The sequence below is a fragment of the Condylura cristata genome, unplaced genomic scaffold (genome assembly GCF_000260355.1).
Source record: "Condylura cristata isolate star-nosed mole 26May11 unplaced genomic scaffold, ConCri1.0 scaffold00017, whole genome shotgun sequence".
In the NCBI taxonomy this organism is placed as follows: Eukaryota; Metazoa; Chordata; class Mammalia; order Eulipotyphla; family Talpidae; genus Condylura; species Condylura cristata.
In genome coordinates this window covers 7,382,242-7,403,292 of record NW_004567118.1, presented here as the reverse complement: position 1 = coordinate 7,403,292, position 21,051 = coordinate 7,382,242, and the positions used below count along the sequence as shown (strand labels likewise).

The 21,051-nt window shown below is 50.7% G+C and overlaps 2 protein-coding genes across 3 annotated transcripts in view; both read left to right on the top strand.

The window, feature by feature from the left end:
• The window catches only part of FAM117A (family with sequence similarity 117, member A), a 44,603-nt gene extending 30,939 nt beyond the window's left edge, over positions 1–13,664 (top strand). The window contains exons 3-8 of the mRNA XM_004684320.1: positions 3,605–3,700; positions 5,661–5,771; positions 6,195–6,329; positions 7,423–7,624; positions 8,920–9,070; positions 12,430–13,664. Coding sequence (XP_004684377.1) covers positions 3,605–3,700; positions 5,661–5,771; positions 6,195–6,329; positions 7,423–7,624; positions 8,920–9,070; positions 12,430–12,730 — 996 coding nt within the window. The 3' untranslated portion in view covers positions 12,731–13,664. The remainder of the gene's footprint in view (positions 1–3,604; positions 3,701–5,660; positions 5,772–6,194; positions 6,330–7,422; positions 7,625–8,919; positions 9,071–12,429) is intronic.
• A 2,340-nt stretch (positions 13,665–16,004) lies between these two features.
• The window catches only part of SLC35B1 (solute carrier family 35, member B1), a 6,722-nt gene continuing 1,675 nt past the window's right edge, over positions 16,005–21,051 (top strand). The window contains exons 1-8 of one of the 2 annotated variants that reach the window (XM_004684319.2): positions 16,005–16,220; positions 16,854–16,957; positions 17,535–17,665; positions 17,944–17,974; positions 18,514–18,671; positions 19,625–19,751; positions 20,494–20,600; positions 20,758–20,911. In XM_004684319.2, coding sequence (XP_004684376.1) covers positions 16,006–16,220; positions 16,854–16,957; positions 17,535–17,665; positions 17,944–17,974; positions 18,514–18,671; positions 19,625–19,751; positions 20,494–20,600; positions 20,758–20,911 — 1,027 coding nt within the window. In that variant the 5' untranslated portion in view covers position 16,005. The remainder of the gene's footprint in view (positions 16,221–16,853; positions 16,958–17,534; positions 17,666–17,943; positions 17,975–18,513; positions 18,672–19,624; positions 19,752–20,493; positions 20,601–20,757; positions 20,912–21,051) is intronic. The other variant, XM_012726651.1, reaches the window with a different exon arrangement.

Below are 21,051 nucleotides of genomic sequence, written 5' to 3'. Positions count from 1 at the left end.
TTCAGTTACATCCATCTGTACCTGGCCGGGCATCGTGCTGCTCTTTGTGTCTGTGCAGGTAATGTGTTTCCAGAGCTGAGCTGGGCTCTGCCAAAGTTGTGGGTACAGTTCCGGCCAGGACTCTTTCCGCTTTGTAGTCCAGCTGTGGGTGGGGGTCAGATACCCATGTTCCAGCTTGGAGGGTTTCCACCTCTTCCCTCCATGGCCTTCCTGTTAGACTGCTCTTTGGAAAGCTTGGTATCCTTCACCCCCACCCTCAGTTACCCTTCCACATGTTGCTCTGGGATCTCAAAACCCCAGGCAATGCTTTCTTGGTCTAACCCACATCCAGTTTTGTATCATCTGAGCATCATCTGCACAGTTGGTTGATGCTACTCATGGCCAGTAAGTAGCCCTGCCTCTCCCTCGGCTGCTCCCCCTGGGCCGGGTGTTAAAATAAATCTGCTCCAGTGCATGAGTTCCCTTGACAAACATGACTTTAACCTGCGTAACTCAGACTCTACCCTGCTTCTAAAGGAGCATCTGGAATGCCTTCTTACATGCGCATAACTTGACTCCTGGTGTGGCCTGAAAGGCCACTTCTTGGAGGGTTACCTCTCTGAAATGCACTTTCCTAAGCTCCAAGGAGACTCTGGCCTAAACCCTATGGTGAGACATGGAGGAGGGACTGATCAACCCAGGGGCCCTGGAAATGAGGACAGGACATAGTCCCCACTCTGCACTCCCAATTCAAGCACCTGTGTGCTTAAGGCCGGCATACAGACAGCCTCAAACACTGGCGAACCTACTGCATTGGGTTCCCAAGGCTGCTGTAACAAGGTGCCTCAAATATAGTGGCTTATAACAGTAGAAATTTGTTTTCTCACAGTTCTGGAGGCCAGAAGTGCCAATTCTGTTTTACAGGGCCAGGAGCAAGGTATTGGCAGGGTTGCCGCTCTGGGAGATCCATTCCTTGCCTCCTCAGCTTCGGGTAGCTGCCAGCATTCCTTGGCTTATGGCCACTCCTCTCCAATCTCTTGCCTCTGCCATCACATCACCTTATCTTCTCTGTGTCTAATCTCCTCCTCCAAGGATACTCATAATGGTATTTAGGGCCCACCCAGATAATCCAACCTAATTTTTCCATCTAGCATCCATAATTTAATCACATCTGCAAAGACTATATCATCCAAGGTAACATTTACAGGTTCCAGGGATTAGGATCTGGTATCTTTGGGGGGTCGTTTTTCAATCTGTCATTCCTACTGACCTCACCTCCTACTACTGTGCCCTTAACTCCCTGTGTCCAGCCAGACTGGCCTCCTTGTCATTCTCAACATATGAGCTCAACTGCCTCAGAGCCCATGCACTTGCTACTCCCTCCTCTGGATCCTTCTCCCTTCCCATAGCCTCATGGCTGCTCCTTGTCTCCTTCCTGTTTTTATGCAGATATTACCTCATTGAAGACCTCCTTGAGAGTTAATATCATGTCTTCCCACACCCATGCAGCAATCCGTGTATTTTTCTCTTTTGTACTTAGCACTGTTTAAACAGTATCTCCAAGTGTGTAGACCCAAAAGGGACAGAGTTTGTTATTTGCACACCGTTGTGTCCCCAGTCTCTGACTCTGGAGTGCTAGCTGGACGCACGAATGGTGTGGGATGGTGTGGAGGAGACGCAGGGCAGAGCCGCAGTGAGCACGAGGAGGCAGGTTAGGAAAGGCTCCCTGATGTGGAGACGGGGCAGCTGGGCCAACTTAGACTGAGCTTAGGGGCTAAGGGGTTAGGAAAGAAAAAAGAGATGGAACAAGGTTTTCCTGAGTGGGTCAGAGCCCAGTGTGGTGAGCCCCTGCGGTGGAGGGAACACGGTGATATCTGTGGCCAAGGTGGGCGTTGAGGCAGAGCTCGGCTCCCAGAGTAGGTGGTAGTTGCCAGGAGATGCTGCTGAGCAGAGGAATGGGGGCAAAACAGATCGAGGGAGAAGATGCTTTGCGCTGCCACGAATTTTCACATCGTTTCTAAACCCCAGCACCAGCCTGCCTTTCTCCTTCACCCCCTCATATATCCAGCTAGAGTCTGAAGAGATGTTAGCAGAACTAGTGGCACCCTGAATGTGGCCTTTTTTCCTGCTTTCACCACCCACCTATAAACACAGCATCTTCTCGAGGAGGGCGCTGGGCCTCGTCACTGCAGCCAGTGTCACCCTCTTCTGTAGCCTGTCACCTTTGCAGGGACAGCAGGCTTGGTGGGACTCAGGGTTCGGTTAGCTCAGCTGGTGATCTTCATGGCTGCTCAAGAGCCCTGGGCGAGGCACGTGATGTGGTGGCCAGGCCTAGGTGGCTGTGGTTGAGGCTCTGTCTGCCAACTCCCGGTCTAGAAAAACGTGGGCATCTGGAGGTAGGCCAGCTGCTTGTTTTCTGTCTACTGCCAGGGCCAGCTACACCACAGGGGTGTGGGCCCGGAGCTGAAGCCCTTGCTCTCTGTCCTTTTCTTAAAGGAGGGGGCTGGGGATGGATCTCTGGTAGTCCCCTTGAGGTGCTGGCATCAGGGAAGTGAGGAGGGCCTGTCTCATCCTGACAAAGCACAGCCCGGGAAAGGTCCTGCCTGGCAGGCTGCTGGGAGGAGGAAGAGACTGAGCCCCTGCGCTCCTCTCCCTGCAGCTGTCACACAGGCAGTATGCACCCCCGCCCAGCTCAGGCTGCTCTCACCCAGCTCTTCTGAACAGCTGTTGGGTAGCGAGTGGCTGGGTTTTTCCCCCTTTATCCTCCTCCTCTTCTGTTTGCAACAACCTCTCAGGGGAGGTCAGCAGACACGCTGGAGATGTCCCCAGGCCCTCCTGGTTTTGGCAGCTTGTGCAAAGAAGCTAGAGAGCAACTGGTTGCACTGGAGCATCCCTCAAGCCTCCGTTGGACTGGAAGTGGGGATGGGGGCAATGGGAGGCGCCTCATCCTTGTCTGCCTTGTTCCCGAGCCAACAACTTTCTCCGTTGGGTGGGGTCAAGAAGTGGGACTGCCACCCAGGAGTCGGGGCTGAATTAGAATTCTGGCTCCCCCTTTTCTGAAAGTGCCTGTCCCCCTGAATACCCCAAAGGACTTTGGGTATTCCCAGCACTCACTCTGTGTATGTAGGGGAATCACAGAACAAGCTTGAGGCCCTGCACCACACAGAAGTCATCCATGGAGGCCGGGGGCCTCTGTTGGCCTATTTTCTGTTTTGCCAACTAATGATTCCTTAATGGAGTCCTGTCTAGTACCTTGTTATCTTTGGACCCCAGGACCCTGACCTGTGTTGGGGGTGCATGGATTATGAGAGAATCCAGAGTTCCTATGGTGCCCTGAACCTGGACTTTTGGGGCCTGCTTGGGATAGGGCAGTGCTGGGCACTGTTGGGGAGCACCTGGCGTCATGGCAGCTCTGATGCACATGTAGAAGTTGTAAGAGAACAACAAGCAGGCTGGTGTTGTGGTCCATCAGGGAGGTTTCTGGAGGGTGCAGATTGGCAGGGCAATGGACTGTTGCACAGGAGCTGATGAGTAGAACGCAGAGGAGCCTGTGTGTGCCACCCCTCTGCTTCTCCAGAGCCTGCCTGGGAAGCCCCCCTGACTCTCTGGGTGTCTCTCCCTGTAGACCCCCCTGTCCTGGCAAGAGCTGGAAGGTGAGCGGGCCGGCTCCTGTACGCACAAGCGCTCAGCATCCTGGGGCAGTACAGACCACCGCAAAGAGGTAACTGCCTGCTTGGACTCCCTGGCCCGGTAGCTGCCTCTTGTCCTCCCAGCTCCATGGATGCATCTGCTCCGAAGTAGACCACATCGTCAGTCTCACCTGCTGCTACCTAGCCTTTTCCTGATGAGCGGGCTTCTGCATAGCTGGCTCCCCTCACCCCACCTCCTGGAGGCCAGGGCTTAGGTGCTCAGCAGGGGCTTGGCAGGATGCTGTACCGTCCAGCAGCCAAGTGCGTGGTGGGATCCAGATAAGCGGCTCAGAGACTAGAGAAAGACAAGGTGTGTGCTCCTGGGGAGCCGGACATCCCACATGACATTCTTGTAATCCAGCCCTAGTTTTGTTTTTTTTTTTTTTTTTTTTTTTAAGATTTATTTATTTATGCACACAGAACTCCAGTATAGGCCAGAGGTGCAGGTGCGGTGAGAGGATTCACTAGAGATAGAATGGGAAGCAGAACAGGCAGGTATACTGAGATACACTGTTGAGGGGAGCAGTGGGCAGGTCAGGAGAGGTCTGTCACGCCATGTGGGTCAGCTCTGGGGCTGGGGATAGAACTTGCCCTGAAGTGGCTGTGGCCAGCTTGCAGTGCTGCGTCCTAGCCCATTGCACCACCAGGGAGGGCCCCCAGCCCTATTTTTTGTTTTTTAAGATTTATTTATATGTGCATACAGAAGTGGGGTACAAGCCAGAGGCTCAGGGGCGGCAAGTGGCTTCGCCAGAGGCAGAGTGGGGAGCAGAACAGGCAGATGGAAGAAGTACACTGCTGAGGGGAGCAGCGGGCGGGTCAGGAGAGGTCTGCTACACCATGTGGTCATCTCCGGGGCCGGTGGGAATCGAACTCATGCGGAAATGGCTTTAGCTTCTTAGTGCTGTGCTTTAACCCACTGTGCCACCAGGGAGGGCCCCGCCCTATTTTTTAAAGACAAAAATATTATGTGTTCCCAAACATATTTCCTGGCTCTGCCTCTCTCAGGAGGGCTCAAGTCATTGAGGTTGTGTAGAGAAAGCCGTGGACTGGAATTCAGAAGTCCCAGGCCATCTCTGTCAGGCCCGCCGTGCAGCAGCCCGAGACTGCCACCGCCTCAGACTCCTTCAGTAGAGAGAGCATAGCCTTTGTCCTCTTGGTTGCAAGAGCATAGAGAACATGTGAGGTGTATGCGCTGTAGGCTTACGGCTAATGGAAATAGGAAGTATTTAAAGTGTGTCATTCAGAGAAAGCAAGGTATTTCCACTGAGCGCAGCCCGTCAGAGTGATCAGCGTGACCCCACACAGCTCTGGAGCACCGTTCTTGGCTGTGGGCAGAGCACAAGGCTGTGAGCAGTGGCCTTGCCCCCGGCTTGCAGTGCGTTTCGACCCCCGTTTAAGTAGCTCAGGTTCTCCTGAACTTTTGCCAAAGGAGGGCAGATAGGACCAGAATGACATCTATTTTAGGGATAACATTGAAATTGTTCGCGACCCATCACTGATACAGGGCATGGAGGGCAGGATGAAATGTGATATCCTCCTAGAAGGTTCACTCTGAATTGTCTACTTTAAAATGGGGGGAAATACTTCCCATCCTTCCTGGTGCCAAGGCCTTTGAAATGACTGTGAATGTGCTTTGAGTAGGGGATTCAAAAATATCATTTCCCATTTCTATTAATAGTGTTCCACACCTTGAGAATCTGTGAGAGACAAAAACAGTCTCCATGTTCTTTAAGCTTTAGGAAACTGGCCCATCTGTGCAGTACAGGGCAATTCAGGAAATCAAATGATCTAGTGAATAAGGTATCCAGCTTGCTCGGTGAGCCTGTCACCAGTTTTTAATACCACGGAGCTACTTTGAACCAGAAGATCTTCTCCCACCCTCCCGTCACATATTTTCACGGGCCTCTGGCAGCAGCCACCCCTGGGGGGCGCGACCCAGCGCACGTGTACTGTGCCTTACCTGCCTCTCCTTCCTTCTCGCCGGGCTGCCAGATCACCAAGTTGAAGCAACAACTGCAGAGGACCAAGCTGAGCCGCGGTGGGAAAGAGAAGGAGCGGGGCTCCCCGCTGCCAGGGGCCCATGCTGTGCGGGGCACTGTGAGGGTATGCTCCCCCCCCGCGTGTCTCCCCTTTGTCATCCTCTGTTGGGGGAAGATCTCTCATGTGGGCAGATCCTCTGTCTGCTGCTGCCGAGCCCACGTTGCAGGCTTCATGGGTACCTGGGTGAGGTTTCAGTGCACACTTGGACTTGCTGTCTTGCTATTCCCACATTTCTCTTTTCCTCTGCACTGCCTTGCAGTCGAGGCAGTGATGCCCATGCACCGCCTAGACCACTTAAAGCTCGGACTTCTGGGGAAAACCCGAGTGGGCGGACACAGTGCAGCCAGTCACTGCCCCCACATCTTCCTTCATTTGCTTGGTTCTGCTGTGCAGACATGACCGTGACTCCCTGGTCAGTACTGTTGACGTGGTGGGGCTTGGTGGGCTTCTGGGGATCAGTGATGGTTTCATTTACCTCTTCCTCAGGCATCCCCTCCCAGCTTCTCCTCAGGGTCCCCTGTCCTGCGACTCAGCCCCTGCATGCACCGCAGCCTGGAGGGGCTCAACCAAGAGCTGGAGGAGGTGTTTGTGAAGGAGCAGGGGGAAGAAGAGCTGCTGCGGGTGAGTGGGGGCCATGCCCTGGGGCAGTCAGTGTCCACTGAGTCTGGACGAGAGCACTGGGGCTCGCTGTCTGGGAGCCCATAGCCCGCGTGAGCCACAGGGCCATAAGCCAACACCAAGCCATAGAGGGAACATAAATGAAGTTTATTTGACTCTGCTGTGCTTAGCCATGGACCAACAGAGCTGGGTGGGGCCTTTGGCGGGAGCTTTGTGGGCTGAATAGAGAAGGAGCCGGGGTAGGCAGAGAGCGGGGCCCCCACTGAGAGGAATGGGCTAGGCATCATCCTTTAGCCAAAGCACAGCTCCCTATTCCCTGGGTCTCGTCACCGTCGCGGTTCTTGCCGCCTGCGGCCTGTGCCGTCCCAGCTCTTCCCTCCTATTCCCCCTGGGCACAGCTTCCCGCCTTCCTGCCAGTTGCCACTGTGTACCTTCTCCCCCTCCTCACTCGCAGGCAGAATTCTTTGCTACCTTTTCTGCAGTCTCAGGCACATTTTCACACTGACACAGTACAACCAGGAAAGAGCCGGCGGGCAGTGTCAGGACAGTTCTACTGGATATCCTCCTTGGTTTATGAGTTTCTTGCTGGTTGACTTTTAATTTGCTTTCTGTGGGATTTATACACATCCAAATACACACACACAGCTTGGTGAGCTGTGGGTGCACTGAATGATACGGGGGAGATGGGTATTACTTCATGGTCACCTATGGCCTTGTCCAGAGTGATCTCCAGCGTCACGGTGTCCTGCTGGCCTGCCCTTTCCCCCCACCCATGTTATTCATCTTTGTGTTCCCAGAGCCAGGCGCAGGCAGTTCCTGCCCTCAGGAGGCTTCCTGCTGGGGGCAGCATTCCGATGAGCTGACACAAATAAATATGTCACGGAAAATTGGGCTGCAGGTGTCATGAGGGAGGAGGGGGAAGTGCTGTGGGAAGCGGGGCGGGGTGTTTAGGCTTGGGGGGCGACCAGGAAAAGTAGAACTTCAGGAGATGGTAGCTGTCGTTGCTGTGTGTTAGTAGTAGAGGACGGGAGCCATGGTGAGAGCAGGGTGCTGGGGTCACGGCAGCTCTGCCGCTGACCCACCCTCTTGCCGGCAGATCCTTGAGATCCCCGATGGGCACCGCGCCCCAGCTCCTCCCCAGAGTGGCAGCTGCGATCACCCCCTCCTCCTCCTGGAGCCGGGCAACCTTGCCAGCTCTCCCTCCGTGTCCCTGGCATCTCCTCAGCCTTCTGGCCAGGCCAGCCGCGAGGAGCACCGGGGGGCAGTGGGGGACCTGGCATCGGTCCCCAATGACAAAGGTAAGTGGGGGAGGCTGAGGCAGCAGGACCAGCACGGGAGGGGTGGCGGTAGGATGTCCCCATTCCCTTGCCACCCCTCATCAGTTTGAGACCCTGTATTAACCATCTATTCCCTTTGATTGTACCAGTAATGAGAACCACCATTTACATGGACTCTGATGTATCATTTTTAGGAACTCTGCCCCTAGACTGTTACTGATTCCTCACTGTCGTCAAAGCCATCCCTCTCAGCCCTCTCTGGGGCTGAGGCCAGTGCGCCTTGGTGGAGAACCTGTGTGTCTCCACCCGTCACCAGAAACAGTGTCCAGGTGGTTGGGGGAAGAAATAAAATAAGAAAATGCTGTCTCTTGCCTTGGGCCACACAACTGGATCCCCATCAAAACCCAGGCTTTCTGACTGTACACCTTGCCTTTCCACGGGCTGAGAGGGAGAGCGCCAAGCCCTCCTGATAGTAATGCGCCTGCCTTACAAAGCACGCCTGCCTGCAACATCTGACTGCATTCTCACAGCAGCCCGGGAGGTAGCCCTGTCAAGGGCACGCTAACAACGCACGTGGGTAAACAGAGCACAGAGAATAAGGAATACGTGTGAGATAAACCCAGATAAAGCCAATATTTGCAACCTAGGCAAAGTATGTTCTCTGTGTGGAAAGTGAGGGGAATTTTATCCTACAAGTGGGGTTGAATAAAGATTGCTCCTCTGAGTCAGTACAAGAACTCTTCCTGGAAGAAGGGATAGATTTTCAAGACTGTGGAGAGGAAGAAGCTGTGGTATGTTGGCAGGCAGGGCAGTGCAGTCTTGCAAGAGGCAGAGCGAGACCAAAGTCGGGATTCCTTTAAGTCTGAGACTTGGCATTCTAATTGCTGTCTATTTCCTGAGAGTATAGAATTGGGATTAGTTCTGATTTTTTCATCAGTTCAGCTGTATTTTTTTTTTTATTAAATAATATAATAGTTTATTTTTACATCATTTTGTATCTTTTTCCATCTCAGTTGTAATCCCCGTGGGTTTCCCATCACCAAATCACCCGTGTGCCATCACCATAGTCCAGTGCACTTCCCTCCCCCTGCTGTTTTTGATCCCATTCCCCACTCCACCCCTGTAAAATGTCTCTGGTATATCAGCTGTATTTTTTTAACCCTGTATAACAGGATATATGTTTTGGTCAATTGTCTTAAGGATTTTTGATGTTTGTGTATAAACAACATGGACTAGCATTTCCGCTGCCCCTCCACCCTACCCCCTCCCCAGCCTCACCCCTCACACCACAAGACTCGGGCTTGCTCTGTTTGCAGCCTCCTCTCCGGGCCACCCAGCCTTTCTGGAAGATGGCAGCCCATCTCCAGTCCTCGCCTTTGCTGCCTCCCCTCGGCCCAATCACAGCTATGTCTTCAAACGCGAGCCGCCGGAAGGCTGTGAGCGAGTGCGTGTGTTTGAAGAGGCCACGTGAGTACATCGGGTGGACAGGGCGGGAGGAGGGATACTGATGGGGATTAGTCCTGTCTTGTCCCACCTGACAGTCCCTTCTTCAGTCTTGGGCTCTCTCTCGTCCCGAGGGTGTTGTCAGCTCTAGATTATCAGTCTCACAGTTTTTCCATGATCAAACTTGTTGACATTACCTACTCTGAGCACTTAAATCTTTGCTTATCATTATCTCCATAGAAACCTGCTCTCTGCCCACATGCCAGCCACAGCGCAGCAGGAGCTGGAAGGAAAGAGATCTGAAACCTAAACCCTTGTTTCTTCTTCTTCTTTTTTTTTTCCATCCCTGGGGAAAGGTGTGAGAATCTGCTAGACCACATTCAGAGGGAGAGAGAACATCCTTGCAGCTCTCTTCAGGGGAGAGATTAGAAGTGCCTCGTCCCCACAGATGTGGTGGGGGAGCCTAAAGCTTTCCACTTGCTTCTAGAAGACCAAGTTTGTTTTCATCCTGCTGCTTCAGTAGTTCAGCTGTCACTAACTCCGAGGCTAAAATGTCCAGTCCTTACAAGTAATGACTCCAGAATATGCCCAAACCAGATTGGAGCATTCAGAAGCATACTTTGCCTCGGTTGCTTTCTATCTATCATTCCCTGCCGTCAGCAGAGGGCACTGAGAGTTAACCTTTCCACGTGCCCACACAGCCTCCTCAGCAATCACGCCTGAGCTCGTTTCATTGCCCCTGCCAGCTGAAGTCACCAGTCACACTGGCAGCTCGGGTTTCAGTGGCAGTCCGAAAGTGTACGCCCAGAGTTGGGCTAGGGAAGGATTTGGGTCTTTGGTGGCTCCATGCCTATCTCAGATGAGGGAGGGAGACGAGGCCCATGGTGCAGCAGAAGGACGAATAGAACCCAAGTCATGTTAACATTGCTTCAGGCGTGCTGCTCCCATCTTCACTGTGGCCTGCTGTCTCTTCAGGGCTTCACTGATCCATGTTATAGTTTGGCTACAACTTGGAATTGTTCGTGGGGGTTCAGATACTGCTTGTTTTGAATCAAAAGGTCTTAACCTCTTCTGGTCATCCTGTCTAGCTCCTGTCTAAACGCGGTAAATGGTGGTCATCCCACAGTTACTTTCTGAGATGTTCTGGGGTAGAAATCCTTAGCCCCTTTGGGCTCTCTTCACTGTAACAGCTCCCCAAGTGGGAACTTCTTGTGTTTAGAGGTTCCTCTGCCACATTCTCCTCTTCCCCTCTACTGACATGGTAAGATGGCGGCAGGGGGAGTCAGGCTGCTTGGAGTCCTGCTGTTTGCCCTCGTATCCTTTGAGTCTTCCCTGGTTTCCTCTGGGTCACCTTCCTCCCACATGGCTTCCACACACACCGAGGGCACTTTCCCTCCTGCCCAGTGCCTACCCTTCCTTCAGGCCCATCGGGGAACTCCTGGAGGTGGTGAACTGTGCCGGGCCCCTAGGCCTTCCCAGACGCACCCAGCATACAGGCCTTCATCCCCTCTCACCCCCAATTCCGCCTCTCGCCTGTACCCCTCTGCCTTTCTCCCCATGCCCCACTCTTCTTCCTAAGTTATGAATTTTTAGACTTGTCCGATTAAGATGGAAATCAGTTGATAAAGCTACACCCTGAGTGCATTTTTGTCTCTTTTATGTATTGCACAGGCCTAACTCAACTTTATTGCACTTTGCAGATTATTGAGCTTTTTATACCAGCAAAATGATAATGATTCCTTGAAGGCTGAGATGATGGTTGGTGTTTTTTAACAATAGTGTTTTTTAATTAAGGCTTGTACCTTTTCCCCCAGCTTTTAATTTTTTAGTTTGTTATTTTTGAGCCTACAGAGCGCTTTCCCGTTCGTGTAGCATTCCGTTACGTGGCGCTGCCAGCCTGGACGCCCTGGCGTTGCTCTCCTGGCCGGCCGCTGCCCCCGCGGAGGCGTCTCCTGGAACATGCCCCGCCCCAGAGGCGCCATGCTGATCTTTGTGTTAGTTCTCGGTTTTTCCAGTTTTTAAAGATGCCCTTCCCCACATTTTGCTTCATTTTTTCCTGGGAGAATATGAGAGCCATTTTTATTCCTGTTTCAATGGCATCTTTCAAAAAATTTATATTAAAGTTATATTGGTTTATAATATTATATATTGGTATAACATTTTTTTCAATAGAATAGTGGTTTACACTGTGTTTTGGGAGTAGACAGCGCTCCCATCCCCACCCCTCCCCCACTTCATGGGGTATGCACATTTTTTTTTAATGCATAAAATACTTTTCTACCCTTACTGGCTACAGTGTAGTGTAAGCATAGTTTTGGAAACAAAAATTTCCCGTGACTTGTTTTATTGAAATATTCTCTCTGTGGCTCTGGAAAGCAGGCCGCACTGTGTCTGAGGTGTGCTGTGCTCTCAGAACTAGGTGGTTGATGGAACCACTGGCAGCACTGGCTGCCACACATTTGTACACGTGTCTTCTCATAAGCAGCAGCTTCCCTGGGCTGGAAGCATGGACACACACTCTTGTTATCTTCAGGATTCCTGACTCTAGAACTCTCTGCCCTAACCTCCTTTAACCTCCTATTTCCCCTATATGACTGGAAGGGGATTATTCTTTCCACGTGAAAGGAGAGACTGGTTAGCCAAGATGATGTGGTGACTTAGGATCTGGTTCTGAAAGGTCTGGCTGCCTCTCTCACAATTTTTCTTTTCCTCTCAGCAAGGGTCTTGAAAAATCAGTTTTCAGACATGCTCAAGAATTAGATTCTTGACATCAGTGGCTTGCAAAGGGGGCTGATTTTGGCCCCCTGCCCCTAGACATGTGACAGTGTCATGACTTGGGGCTGGGGAGGTGCTATGTACGTAGAGGGTAGGGAATAGAAATGCTTTTGAACGGCCTACAAAGCACAGGACAGCCCCACAACCAGAACTTACCCTCTCAAAGTATTAGTAGTGCTGAGGCTGAGAAACCCTGCTTTCGACTAAAAAGTCTGCAACAGTCTCTCCGCTCTGTGGCAAGTGGTCTGTCCCCACTGTTCACTGCAGAAATCCCTCAAGAGCCCGTGGCCTCCTCTTCTAGAATCACGTTCTCAGAAAGTTCTCCTTCCTGTGTAGCTCCAGTACCTCCTGTTTCTAGCCACAGTAGATTACCTACTGTTTAGCCATCCAAAAAATGGGAAGTTGAGAGGCCCAAGACTGTCATAAGCATATTTGCAAATTGTTGCTCAGTACCTGTCATTTGGGATCCAGTTCCCCTCCTGTTTGAACACAGACCCAGGGCCCCGTTCCTGTGATGCCGACAGCTCTCGTCCGTTCTCATTTGCTGTTTCTCTCTTCCCTGTGTGTGCCTTCCCTTGAATGTCTATGTGTTTCTCTCTGTTTTCCAGGTCTCCAGGTCCTGATTTGGCCTTCCTGACTTCCTGTCCTGACAAGAACAAAGTCCATTTCAACCCGACTGGCTCAGCCTTCTGCCCTGTCAGCTTGATGAAGCCCCTCTTCCCCAGCATGGGCTTCATCTTCCGTAACTGCCCCTCAAGCCCAGGGTCCCCTCTTCCCCCCACCAGTCCTAGGCCACCACCTCGGAAGGATCCAGAAGCTTCCAAGGCCACCTCCCTGCCATTTGAGCCATGGCAGCGCACCCCGCCGTCAGAAGAGCCCGTGCTTTTCCAGAGCTCCTTGGTGGTCTGAGGGCCCCATTCCCCCCAACTTTTCCCATGGAGAGCAGTGCCTTGGTGGCAGGTCCCTCCGTCATTCCCCTGAGGTGGGAGATGAAGGAGCCCTTCCTTCTTGGCCTTCGAGCACTTTCATTTATTGTGTCAAAGCCCTAGGTCCTCTTTCTGATGGACACTAGCCCCTCTGACAGAGGGAACCTGCCTTTTCCACTAGCAGCTGGGCAGCTCACAAGTCACACCTGTGTTCTTGCCACCTTTCTCACTTGGTGGAAAACACACCCAGAAGGTCCTGGGTCCCCTGCCCCGGGTGTGAGTCCAAAGGACTGTACACAAGACCCTTGTCCTTGTCATGGAGCAAGTTGGTCATGATTGGAGAGGGGGCACCACAGGTTTCCTTCCCTCTCCTCCACAGACACAGACAAGGACACCGGAAGAGAGATACCCCATCTTCCCAACCCCCATCCCTGTACCTCCCTCTGATTGGAGGAGCTGACCAAAGCAGCCCAAAAGGGCCATAACACTTGACCAATCCAGCTGCTGGCAGAGGGGGGATCCAAGCATTTCCCAAGTGGCATTTTCATCTCGCTTTTACCCTGACAAAGATTGTCTTAAGCAGCAGCCCAGCCTGCCCAGCCCCTGGTGGGTCATGGGGAAGAGGGAGAGCTGGCATTCCTCCAGGTGGCGAGTGGTGACTCTGCACTCTTCACCTGCCCCAGGATTGGGTTGGATTAGAAAAATGCCTATTTTTCTTGTATCGATGTAGAAACTCTATTTTCTCCCAAAGACACTATTTTTGCAGCTGTTTGAAGTTTGTATATTTTCCGTATTGCAGAGCTTACACGAGATTGAAGAATGTTAATGTTCAAGTTTTCTTATCCTGTGTTTAGAGTTTTTTTTTTTTTTGGCAGATCTTGGTGTTAATAAACTGAATAAGTATTCCCAACAGCTTGCTTGAAGTTCTGTTAAATATTTTTTTGGGAGGAGGAGCCGGATGGAGATGTATCTACTCCTTAGCCCCTACCCTAACTTGTGATGATGTGTATGTGGATGTTGTACTGGGGGAAACAGGGCCCTTGTCCTCAGGCCACCGGGCTGGAACTCCTTACATAGATATTTAAACAACAGATCCAAGTAAAGGGTGTCTGTGATAAAGAAGGGTGTGTATCCTGGAGGGTAGGGTGAAGTCATCCATTCTTTGGTGATTGTGGGAAAACTCCCTAAGGAGGAAGAGTTTCACAGAGGAAGTGAGGTGCCCAGGGAGACAGTTTGACTTTGTGGGTACTCCTTATAACCGCAAGGGCACAAGACCAGGGAAAGGCATCCAGGTTGCATCTCTTGGCACAGTTTTAGGGGCATTTTAGCTTTTTTTTTTTTTTCTTTTTTAGCATTCTTTCATCTCAGTAACTACGACATAGAGGGTAGAAGTCTTGTTCTTTTGCAGCCCAACTGCTTTATAGTGCTGTGTCCGTAAAAAATCTTGGGCTTTATTTTTTGTGAGTTAGTACTTTGCAATTTATAAAACATTTGTATAAAAGACACAGTATCCTCACTGTATGGGTGAAAAGTTGACTAATCCATGGCATTCATAATATAGCATTATCTTGTCATAAATCTCAAGACTATCCCAGATACTACTCATTGGCTAAGTAAGCATCAGATACCTTGTTAAGTGCATTACATAAAATGTCATTGAAATATCAGTAAGAAAAAGGTGATAAATCTGTTTGTTGTAGTGAGGGAATGACTGATTAAATAGTTGCCCCAAAGATACCAAATAGAGAAACTAAGAATGGGAACCAGGTCATTGAATAGAGCTCCTGTGCTTTTTACCACAGTGCACTCATATTCAAGTAGGAAACTTGACTCAGTTTGAAAGCTTTGAAGTCCCAGCTAGTAAAGAGGAAGAACTGGGGCTGGAACCCTGGTCTCAGCCTAGCCAGCGGGGCTGGGCCCTGATATCACAGACTGGTGCAGTGGAGCAAGCTACTGGACAAGAGCACAAACGGGGTTCACCCCCACCAATATAAAGGAGACTGGATTGAGAACAGACCCTATTTCTCTTACCCCTCCCCCAAAAGATGTTTGGCCAATCCCCAAAGCCTTAGTGAGTCAGGCCCGGAGTGATGGGTGTGGTGCTGCCCCGAGTTTCCTTCCTTTGCCTTAGGCTGTGCCAAAGGAGCCAGAAGAGACCAAACTCTACCCAGATAGCCACGTGCTACTTACTGTGGGGGGGTCGGGGGTGAGGGGGCCAGAAGGGAATGTGGGGATTGGGGAGGGTAGAGGGAAGGTCTGGGATCAGTCTCACCCCAGCTTTGGTGGCAGCAGGTGGAGGAGACCCAACTATCGGATGAGGGAAGTGTTGACCCCAGAGCTCAATGGGAAAGAACCTGAAGGTCGGAGGAATGTCAGTTCCATTGTTGTTGAGTTGTAAGACCCTGAAGTAAACTCACTTGGTAAGCCTCTATTTCCACCTCCAGGATGTGAGGAAAAAAGGTCAGAGTTGATAGAGTAATGACTAATGATATCTAAAAATGCACAGCACACCTTACAGTTTATAAAGCACTTTCACAAACCTCAGCTCATTTGTTCCTCAAAAAAATCAAGAGGTGACAAGGTGGTTATTACTAATTACCTAGCCCTAATTTACAGACTGGAAAAAACTGTTGGCTAGGCATTTCGGTGTCACGCATAGGTTGCCCTGCTTTTGTCAGGCTCTGACCTAGCAAAGCTTGACTGTGTTGTCCATGAAATTAGCGATGGGACCCTAAGAGAATGACTCAAAGTTCTTGAATCCTCTTCTGGCAGACAGGGTAAAGTCGCTGACTCTGGGCAGCAACTAGAGGGCGCTGAGAGTCCCCATCAATATTAAGGAGCGTTAGGACCCAGCAAAAGCCTGACTGTCCACTGGGAAAAAAACTATTCGATTTGCCCCGCAAGTCGCACCTCCTCCTTCCCGCCCACCTGTCAGTCTTCGCACAGCACAGCCAATCGGTAACCTCCACATCCTTATACGTCATCATTCCACGCCTCCATATCTTTCAGGACATCACGTCGAAGTCCTGGTCGTAGTTGTCTTCGGAATTGCCTGATCGGAAAGTTTAGAGGGCAAGGCATTAACATTGGAACAGCTGGGTGCCCTGGCCACCGGGAATAAAATCAAGGTCCTGGGACAGGTCCCCTTTCCTTGGAAACGCTTTATGGGTTCTGAGGCGGTTTCCCTGAGTGTCCCTGAGCTGGCAGTTATGGCTGAGGCCGCTGGGGCCTGCTGGGTGGCCGTCGCATGCAGCTCCTATGAGGCCCGTGTCGCCGGTCAGCGATGTCCGACTGGAGCTGTCGCCGCCGCCGCTGCCGCTGCCACTGCCGGCTGTGAGCGGGTCTCCGGCCAGGTCGTCCGGGCGTCTCATGGCCGCAAGCAACCCCCTGGTGCCCGACCGGCTGCGCCTGCCGCTCTGTTTTATCGGCGTCTTTGTCTGCTATTTTTACTATGGGATACTGCAGGAAAAGATGTGAGCGAGTCCCCGCTGCTGGAACCCAGAAATCCCCCCCAGTTCGCGGCCCGATTCGCGGACCTGCTGCCCTGGCCCAGAGTTCCCCACCAGCACACCCCCACCCCATCCTCCAAGGACCCCAACACCTTTCTTTGCAGCTGAGGCTGAGCCTCTCAAGGTTCCCATAGCGCGGAAGTTGGTCTCTGGTTTCTTGGGACCTGGTTATTTTCATTCCCTTTGTTGCTATCCCCCAGTTGGTTCCTTGGGCCTCAGTTTCACAGTCTGAGGTTTCCTTGCAGGCTCCACTTGGGAACTTCCATATGGTCGTAGACAGCTGATTCGTTCGTCGTTGGCCCTCTCTAGCCCACGTACCTTATCTTGCTGTCTGGGGTACCTAGTTTCACCATCTGATTTTCCACGGTTCCTCTAGCTCCTTCCTTTATGGATATTTTCGGCCTGGGCTCGTAGCAGGCTGGATTGTCTAGTTTCTAGATCCAGTAAAATCAGCACCCTTTATAGATGAGTCTAGAGATCCTTCCCAAGCCCTCTGTATATCCATAGTCAAAATACTTTGAAATCTTTCAGTGACTCTGACATACAAGGTGAAACTGAGCGAAAATTTCCAATTCCTGCCCTCTCTTTCATTTTTAGAACAAGAGGAAAGTATGGGGAGGGAGCCAAGCAGGAGACATTCACTTTTGCCTTAACTTTGGTCTTCATTCAATGTGTGATCAATGCTGTGTTTGCCAAGATCTGTGAGTACCTAGCTAGCAACCTGTTGTGTCCCCTTTATGCCCTCAGTGTCCTTGGTATTAGACAATGATCCAACATTAATGTCTTACTCTCAAGAACCCCACTTCCTTTAACACTTAACTTAGCTCTATAAAGTTGATGGTTTTGTATCTGGGTAAATATTCATTTCCTTACTAGTACAACTTGTGAGTCAGAAATGGGTTCTATGATCCAGGCCACATTGAAAATACTTAATTTTTTTTCTTTGTCCCCTTGATTTTCCTTTATGTGTCCGTTTCAAGCATTTTCTCATTTTCCTTGAGTGCTAGTAAGCAGGACTGTCTAGATAGCTCCTTATCCTGAATGAGATCACCACCTCTGCTGTACCTTGGCTTGTATTAAATTTAGGTGGCAGTTGAGTAATCTTCAGAGATTTTTCAGTCTAAGAAGACAGAAAGAGTTTGTGTTTCTGTTCTTATTGCTAGACAAGTACCTTTCATATGGCTTCAACTTCTGTTTAGTGATGCATTCTAGGTCCACTGGATTTCTCCTGTATATTTTTGTGTGTGTTTTGTTTTTTGTTTTTTTGTCTTCTCCCAGTGATCCAGTTTTTTGACACTGCCAGGGTGGATCGCACTCGGAGCTGGCTCTATGCTGCCTGTTCTGTATCCTATCTGGGTGCCATGGTCTCCAGCAATTCAGCACTACAGTTTGTCAACTACCCAACTCAGGTGAAATCTCAGGGTGGAATGAGGGTTGGCTCAGAGTTGCTTGAAAAGAACTAAGGATCCTTCCCTCAGGTCTGTGACTTACATAAAAAGTGTGTCTAAGAAATTCGAGTGTAAAGAACCACGAATCTGAGGCGTGGTAGTGGTTGGTTGACCGTGATAGGGCTGCTTACGGAGGCTGCAGTCTCTCGTGCAGACCCCACATTTACTCAACATAGCACCTAGTACAGTACTTTAAATATTACAGATCCTCAGAAATTATTTGCTGAATTTAATTTCAGGTCCTTGGTAAATCCTGCAAACCAATCCCAGGTAAGTCGAAGAAGATGGATCTCATCTTCCGCCCTCATTCTTCCTGTAGGCTACTCTCTCTTCTGCTAGAGCTCTGTAACCCTCCAGGCTTCATCACCCCATCATAGCTGTCTCCAAGGGTTTTCCTCCATCCTTTCTCCCTGAACATCCTGTCACCTGCATCACTTCTATGGTGCAGTTCTTACTGGGAGCTGGAGGCTGACTAGTCGGTCACATGGCCCCATGTATTTACATTGTCGTTAGCTACTCTAGAGTCTGTTTTTATTGTTACTCTCTCAACCTCTCACTTTCCCCCACTGTCTCCACCCTTGTGCCCTCCTGGACCTTTCACCTTTGCTCCCAACCTTTGCCTGCCTTATGCTCTGTTTAATCCTGTTGCTCAATCGCTTTTTATCTAGATGCCAACCTTGCACTTTCCTTGTCTATTATAGACTTTCCACGTCAACATTCTTTTCTGTCATGATTCTTTTCTAGGACAGTGGCTGGGCTCATCCATGCCTGAGGTTGCCTGACTGTTCTACTTTGTTTCTTCCCTGTAGTCATGCTCCTTGGAGTGACCCTGTTAAAGAAGAAGTATCCAATGGCCAAGTACATGTGTGTGTTGCTAATTGTGGCTGGAGTGGCCCTTTTCATGTATAAGCCCAAGAAAGTAGCAGGGGTGGAAGAACACACAGTTGGCTATGGCGAGCTGCTCCTGGTAGGCAATTCTGTTGGGAATGGCCCCTTTTCCAGTAATCTTAGCCAAGGCACAGCCCAACCTAGGCAGGCAGCACTCTGTCAAGGAAAGTTGAGGTACTCCTTGACCTCACTTCTAAATTCTGTCTCTTGCTGTCTGGCCTATGGTTCAGCTGCAGCTGTACTGGGAAGCCTGAAATATTTAACTACAGTTCAGCTCTCCATCTGGGGAAGCCATGACTCCAAGGCCTGTTTCTAAAGGCTGAGGTGAGAACACAAAGATCTGAAGGCAAAGAGGGAAGGAGTTAACGTGTTGTTAACTGAACACCACTAAAAATAATGCTGTGGTAGCTATTCCTTACTGTGGATTTGGCCCTGTTTCAGTATTTCACAGACTAATTGATGAATTTTGATGATAATAACCTCATGGCATAGGTGGATTACTGTTTTACAAGTAAGGAGATAGAGAAGCTTAAGTGATAACTTGTTCGTGATAACATGACTGTTAAGTGGCAGTATTAGTGGTGAGGCCCAGGCAGTATATGACCACAGAATCCAGACACTGGGCACTGTACAAGCTATAAGCCAGGGGACTAAGGTGCTGGGAGCAGATTTCCTCTCCAGCTTTATTGGAAGATCCATGTGCTTGCCCCAGCCTGCTCTAGACCACTGCCTCCCACAGCCAGGCACATGGCATTGTATTGGGAGTGGGCTTTCTGCCCTGCTCTGATCATATTCTCACTGTGTTGTTCAGTAACTCCAGTGCCTGGGGGCAATAGGGATAGAGCATGGTCTCACCACTCCCCACCCCACCCCCCATTATCAAGTGGTAGCATTTTCTTCTGAGAATGCAGTCTCAGTGTCCTGTCTGCCTTAAGGCAGTGACTTTCTGAGGCTTCTCAGACAGGTGAGGGTCCTTTGTCTTGGATTAGCCCACAGGGCTTCCCATGTCCCTCTGCACATTTTCTTTTCCAGCTATTGTCTCTGACCCTGGATGGACTGACTGGTGTTTCCCAGGACCACATGCGAGCTCATTATCAAACAGGTTCCAACCACATGATGTTGAACATCAACCTTTGGTCAACATTGCTGCTGGGAGCTGGTAAGGAGCACTTCTGCTGTTCTTTCCAGGTCTCACCAGAGGGCACACTGCCCTCATCCAGTTGATCCCTAGCTCATATGCCAGTGGCTAACTGCCTAGGCCAAAGACCTGCCTCTGTTCTAAGATGCCCCCGTGGCCAAGCCCAGGGGAAACCTTCCTGGAGAAACTCTAAACAGCATGTTGTGCATTGTGCTTATTTCTTGCACAGTCAGATAAACGTGAGCCAGGCATCATGGGAGGACACAAAGTAGAACCCAAGCCTGCCTGGGGAGCTTGCCCTCTTGTGCAGGACTTGAGGCCTTGATATGCGGTGGGCACTGATTGTAGCTCAGACATGAATGCATCTGCTGTAAATCGGTGCTGCCTGGCCTTTCCAAATCTGGCCCCTGCAGAAAGTGGTGTTTGCTCAGCAACCGGGTTAATGGATAAGGCTGCTAAGGGCTGGAGGTGACTGTTGCCAGGGCTGCCTCAAGCTGGGGGTGTTTGGAGCTGTAGCTTTGCAACATCTGAGGATCACTGCTTTCGATTACTTTGCTCGAAACAGCTCATTAACTTCCATGCCTTCCTTGGGAAACTCTTTAATTTCTCTAATCAGAAAGTGGGAGAAGGTGCCTGAGGGGACAATACAAACTTAAGCCATACGTCCCCCCTCCCCATCAGAGGACTCTGGTAGCCCACATGTGAGTGTGTGTGTGCTGCGTCACACAAAATGCGCCATCCATCTTTTGATATTTCTCCTTAGGAATCTTGTTCACTGGGGAACTCTGGGAGTTCTTGAGCTTTGCTGAAAGGTACCCCACCATCATCTATAACATACTGCTCTTTGGCTTGACCAGTGCTCTAGGTCAGGTGAGTGCTTTGAGTGGTTTGCTTCCCCAAGGGAGTCTAGGCTGATGGGGAGGAAGGGGTTGCAGGATTAGCCTTGGTGACCTGTTACTGGCTTTAGGCCTTGTGGCTGATATCTAGGAGCCAGCCTGATCCCATCTCTTTCTCCCCCCCTCGTTAGAGCTTCATCTTCATGACAGTTGTGTATTTTGGTCCTCTGACCTGCTCCATTATCACCACAACGCGAAAGTTCTTCACCATTTTGGCCTCCGTGATCCTCTTTGCCAACCCCATCAGCTCCATGCAGTGGGTGGGCACTGTGCTGGTGTTCTTGGGTAAGTGCCCCCAGAGCAGGCATCTCTGGGCCACCCAGGACAGTTACAGGACTTTTTCCCCCCTAACCTTGTATATTTATGAAATTCAGTTATTTTAGTGTTTCCTTTCTTTTTTAAAAACAAAGGGAGCATGACCTCTG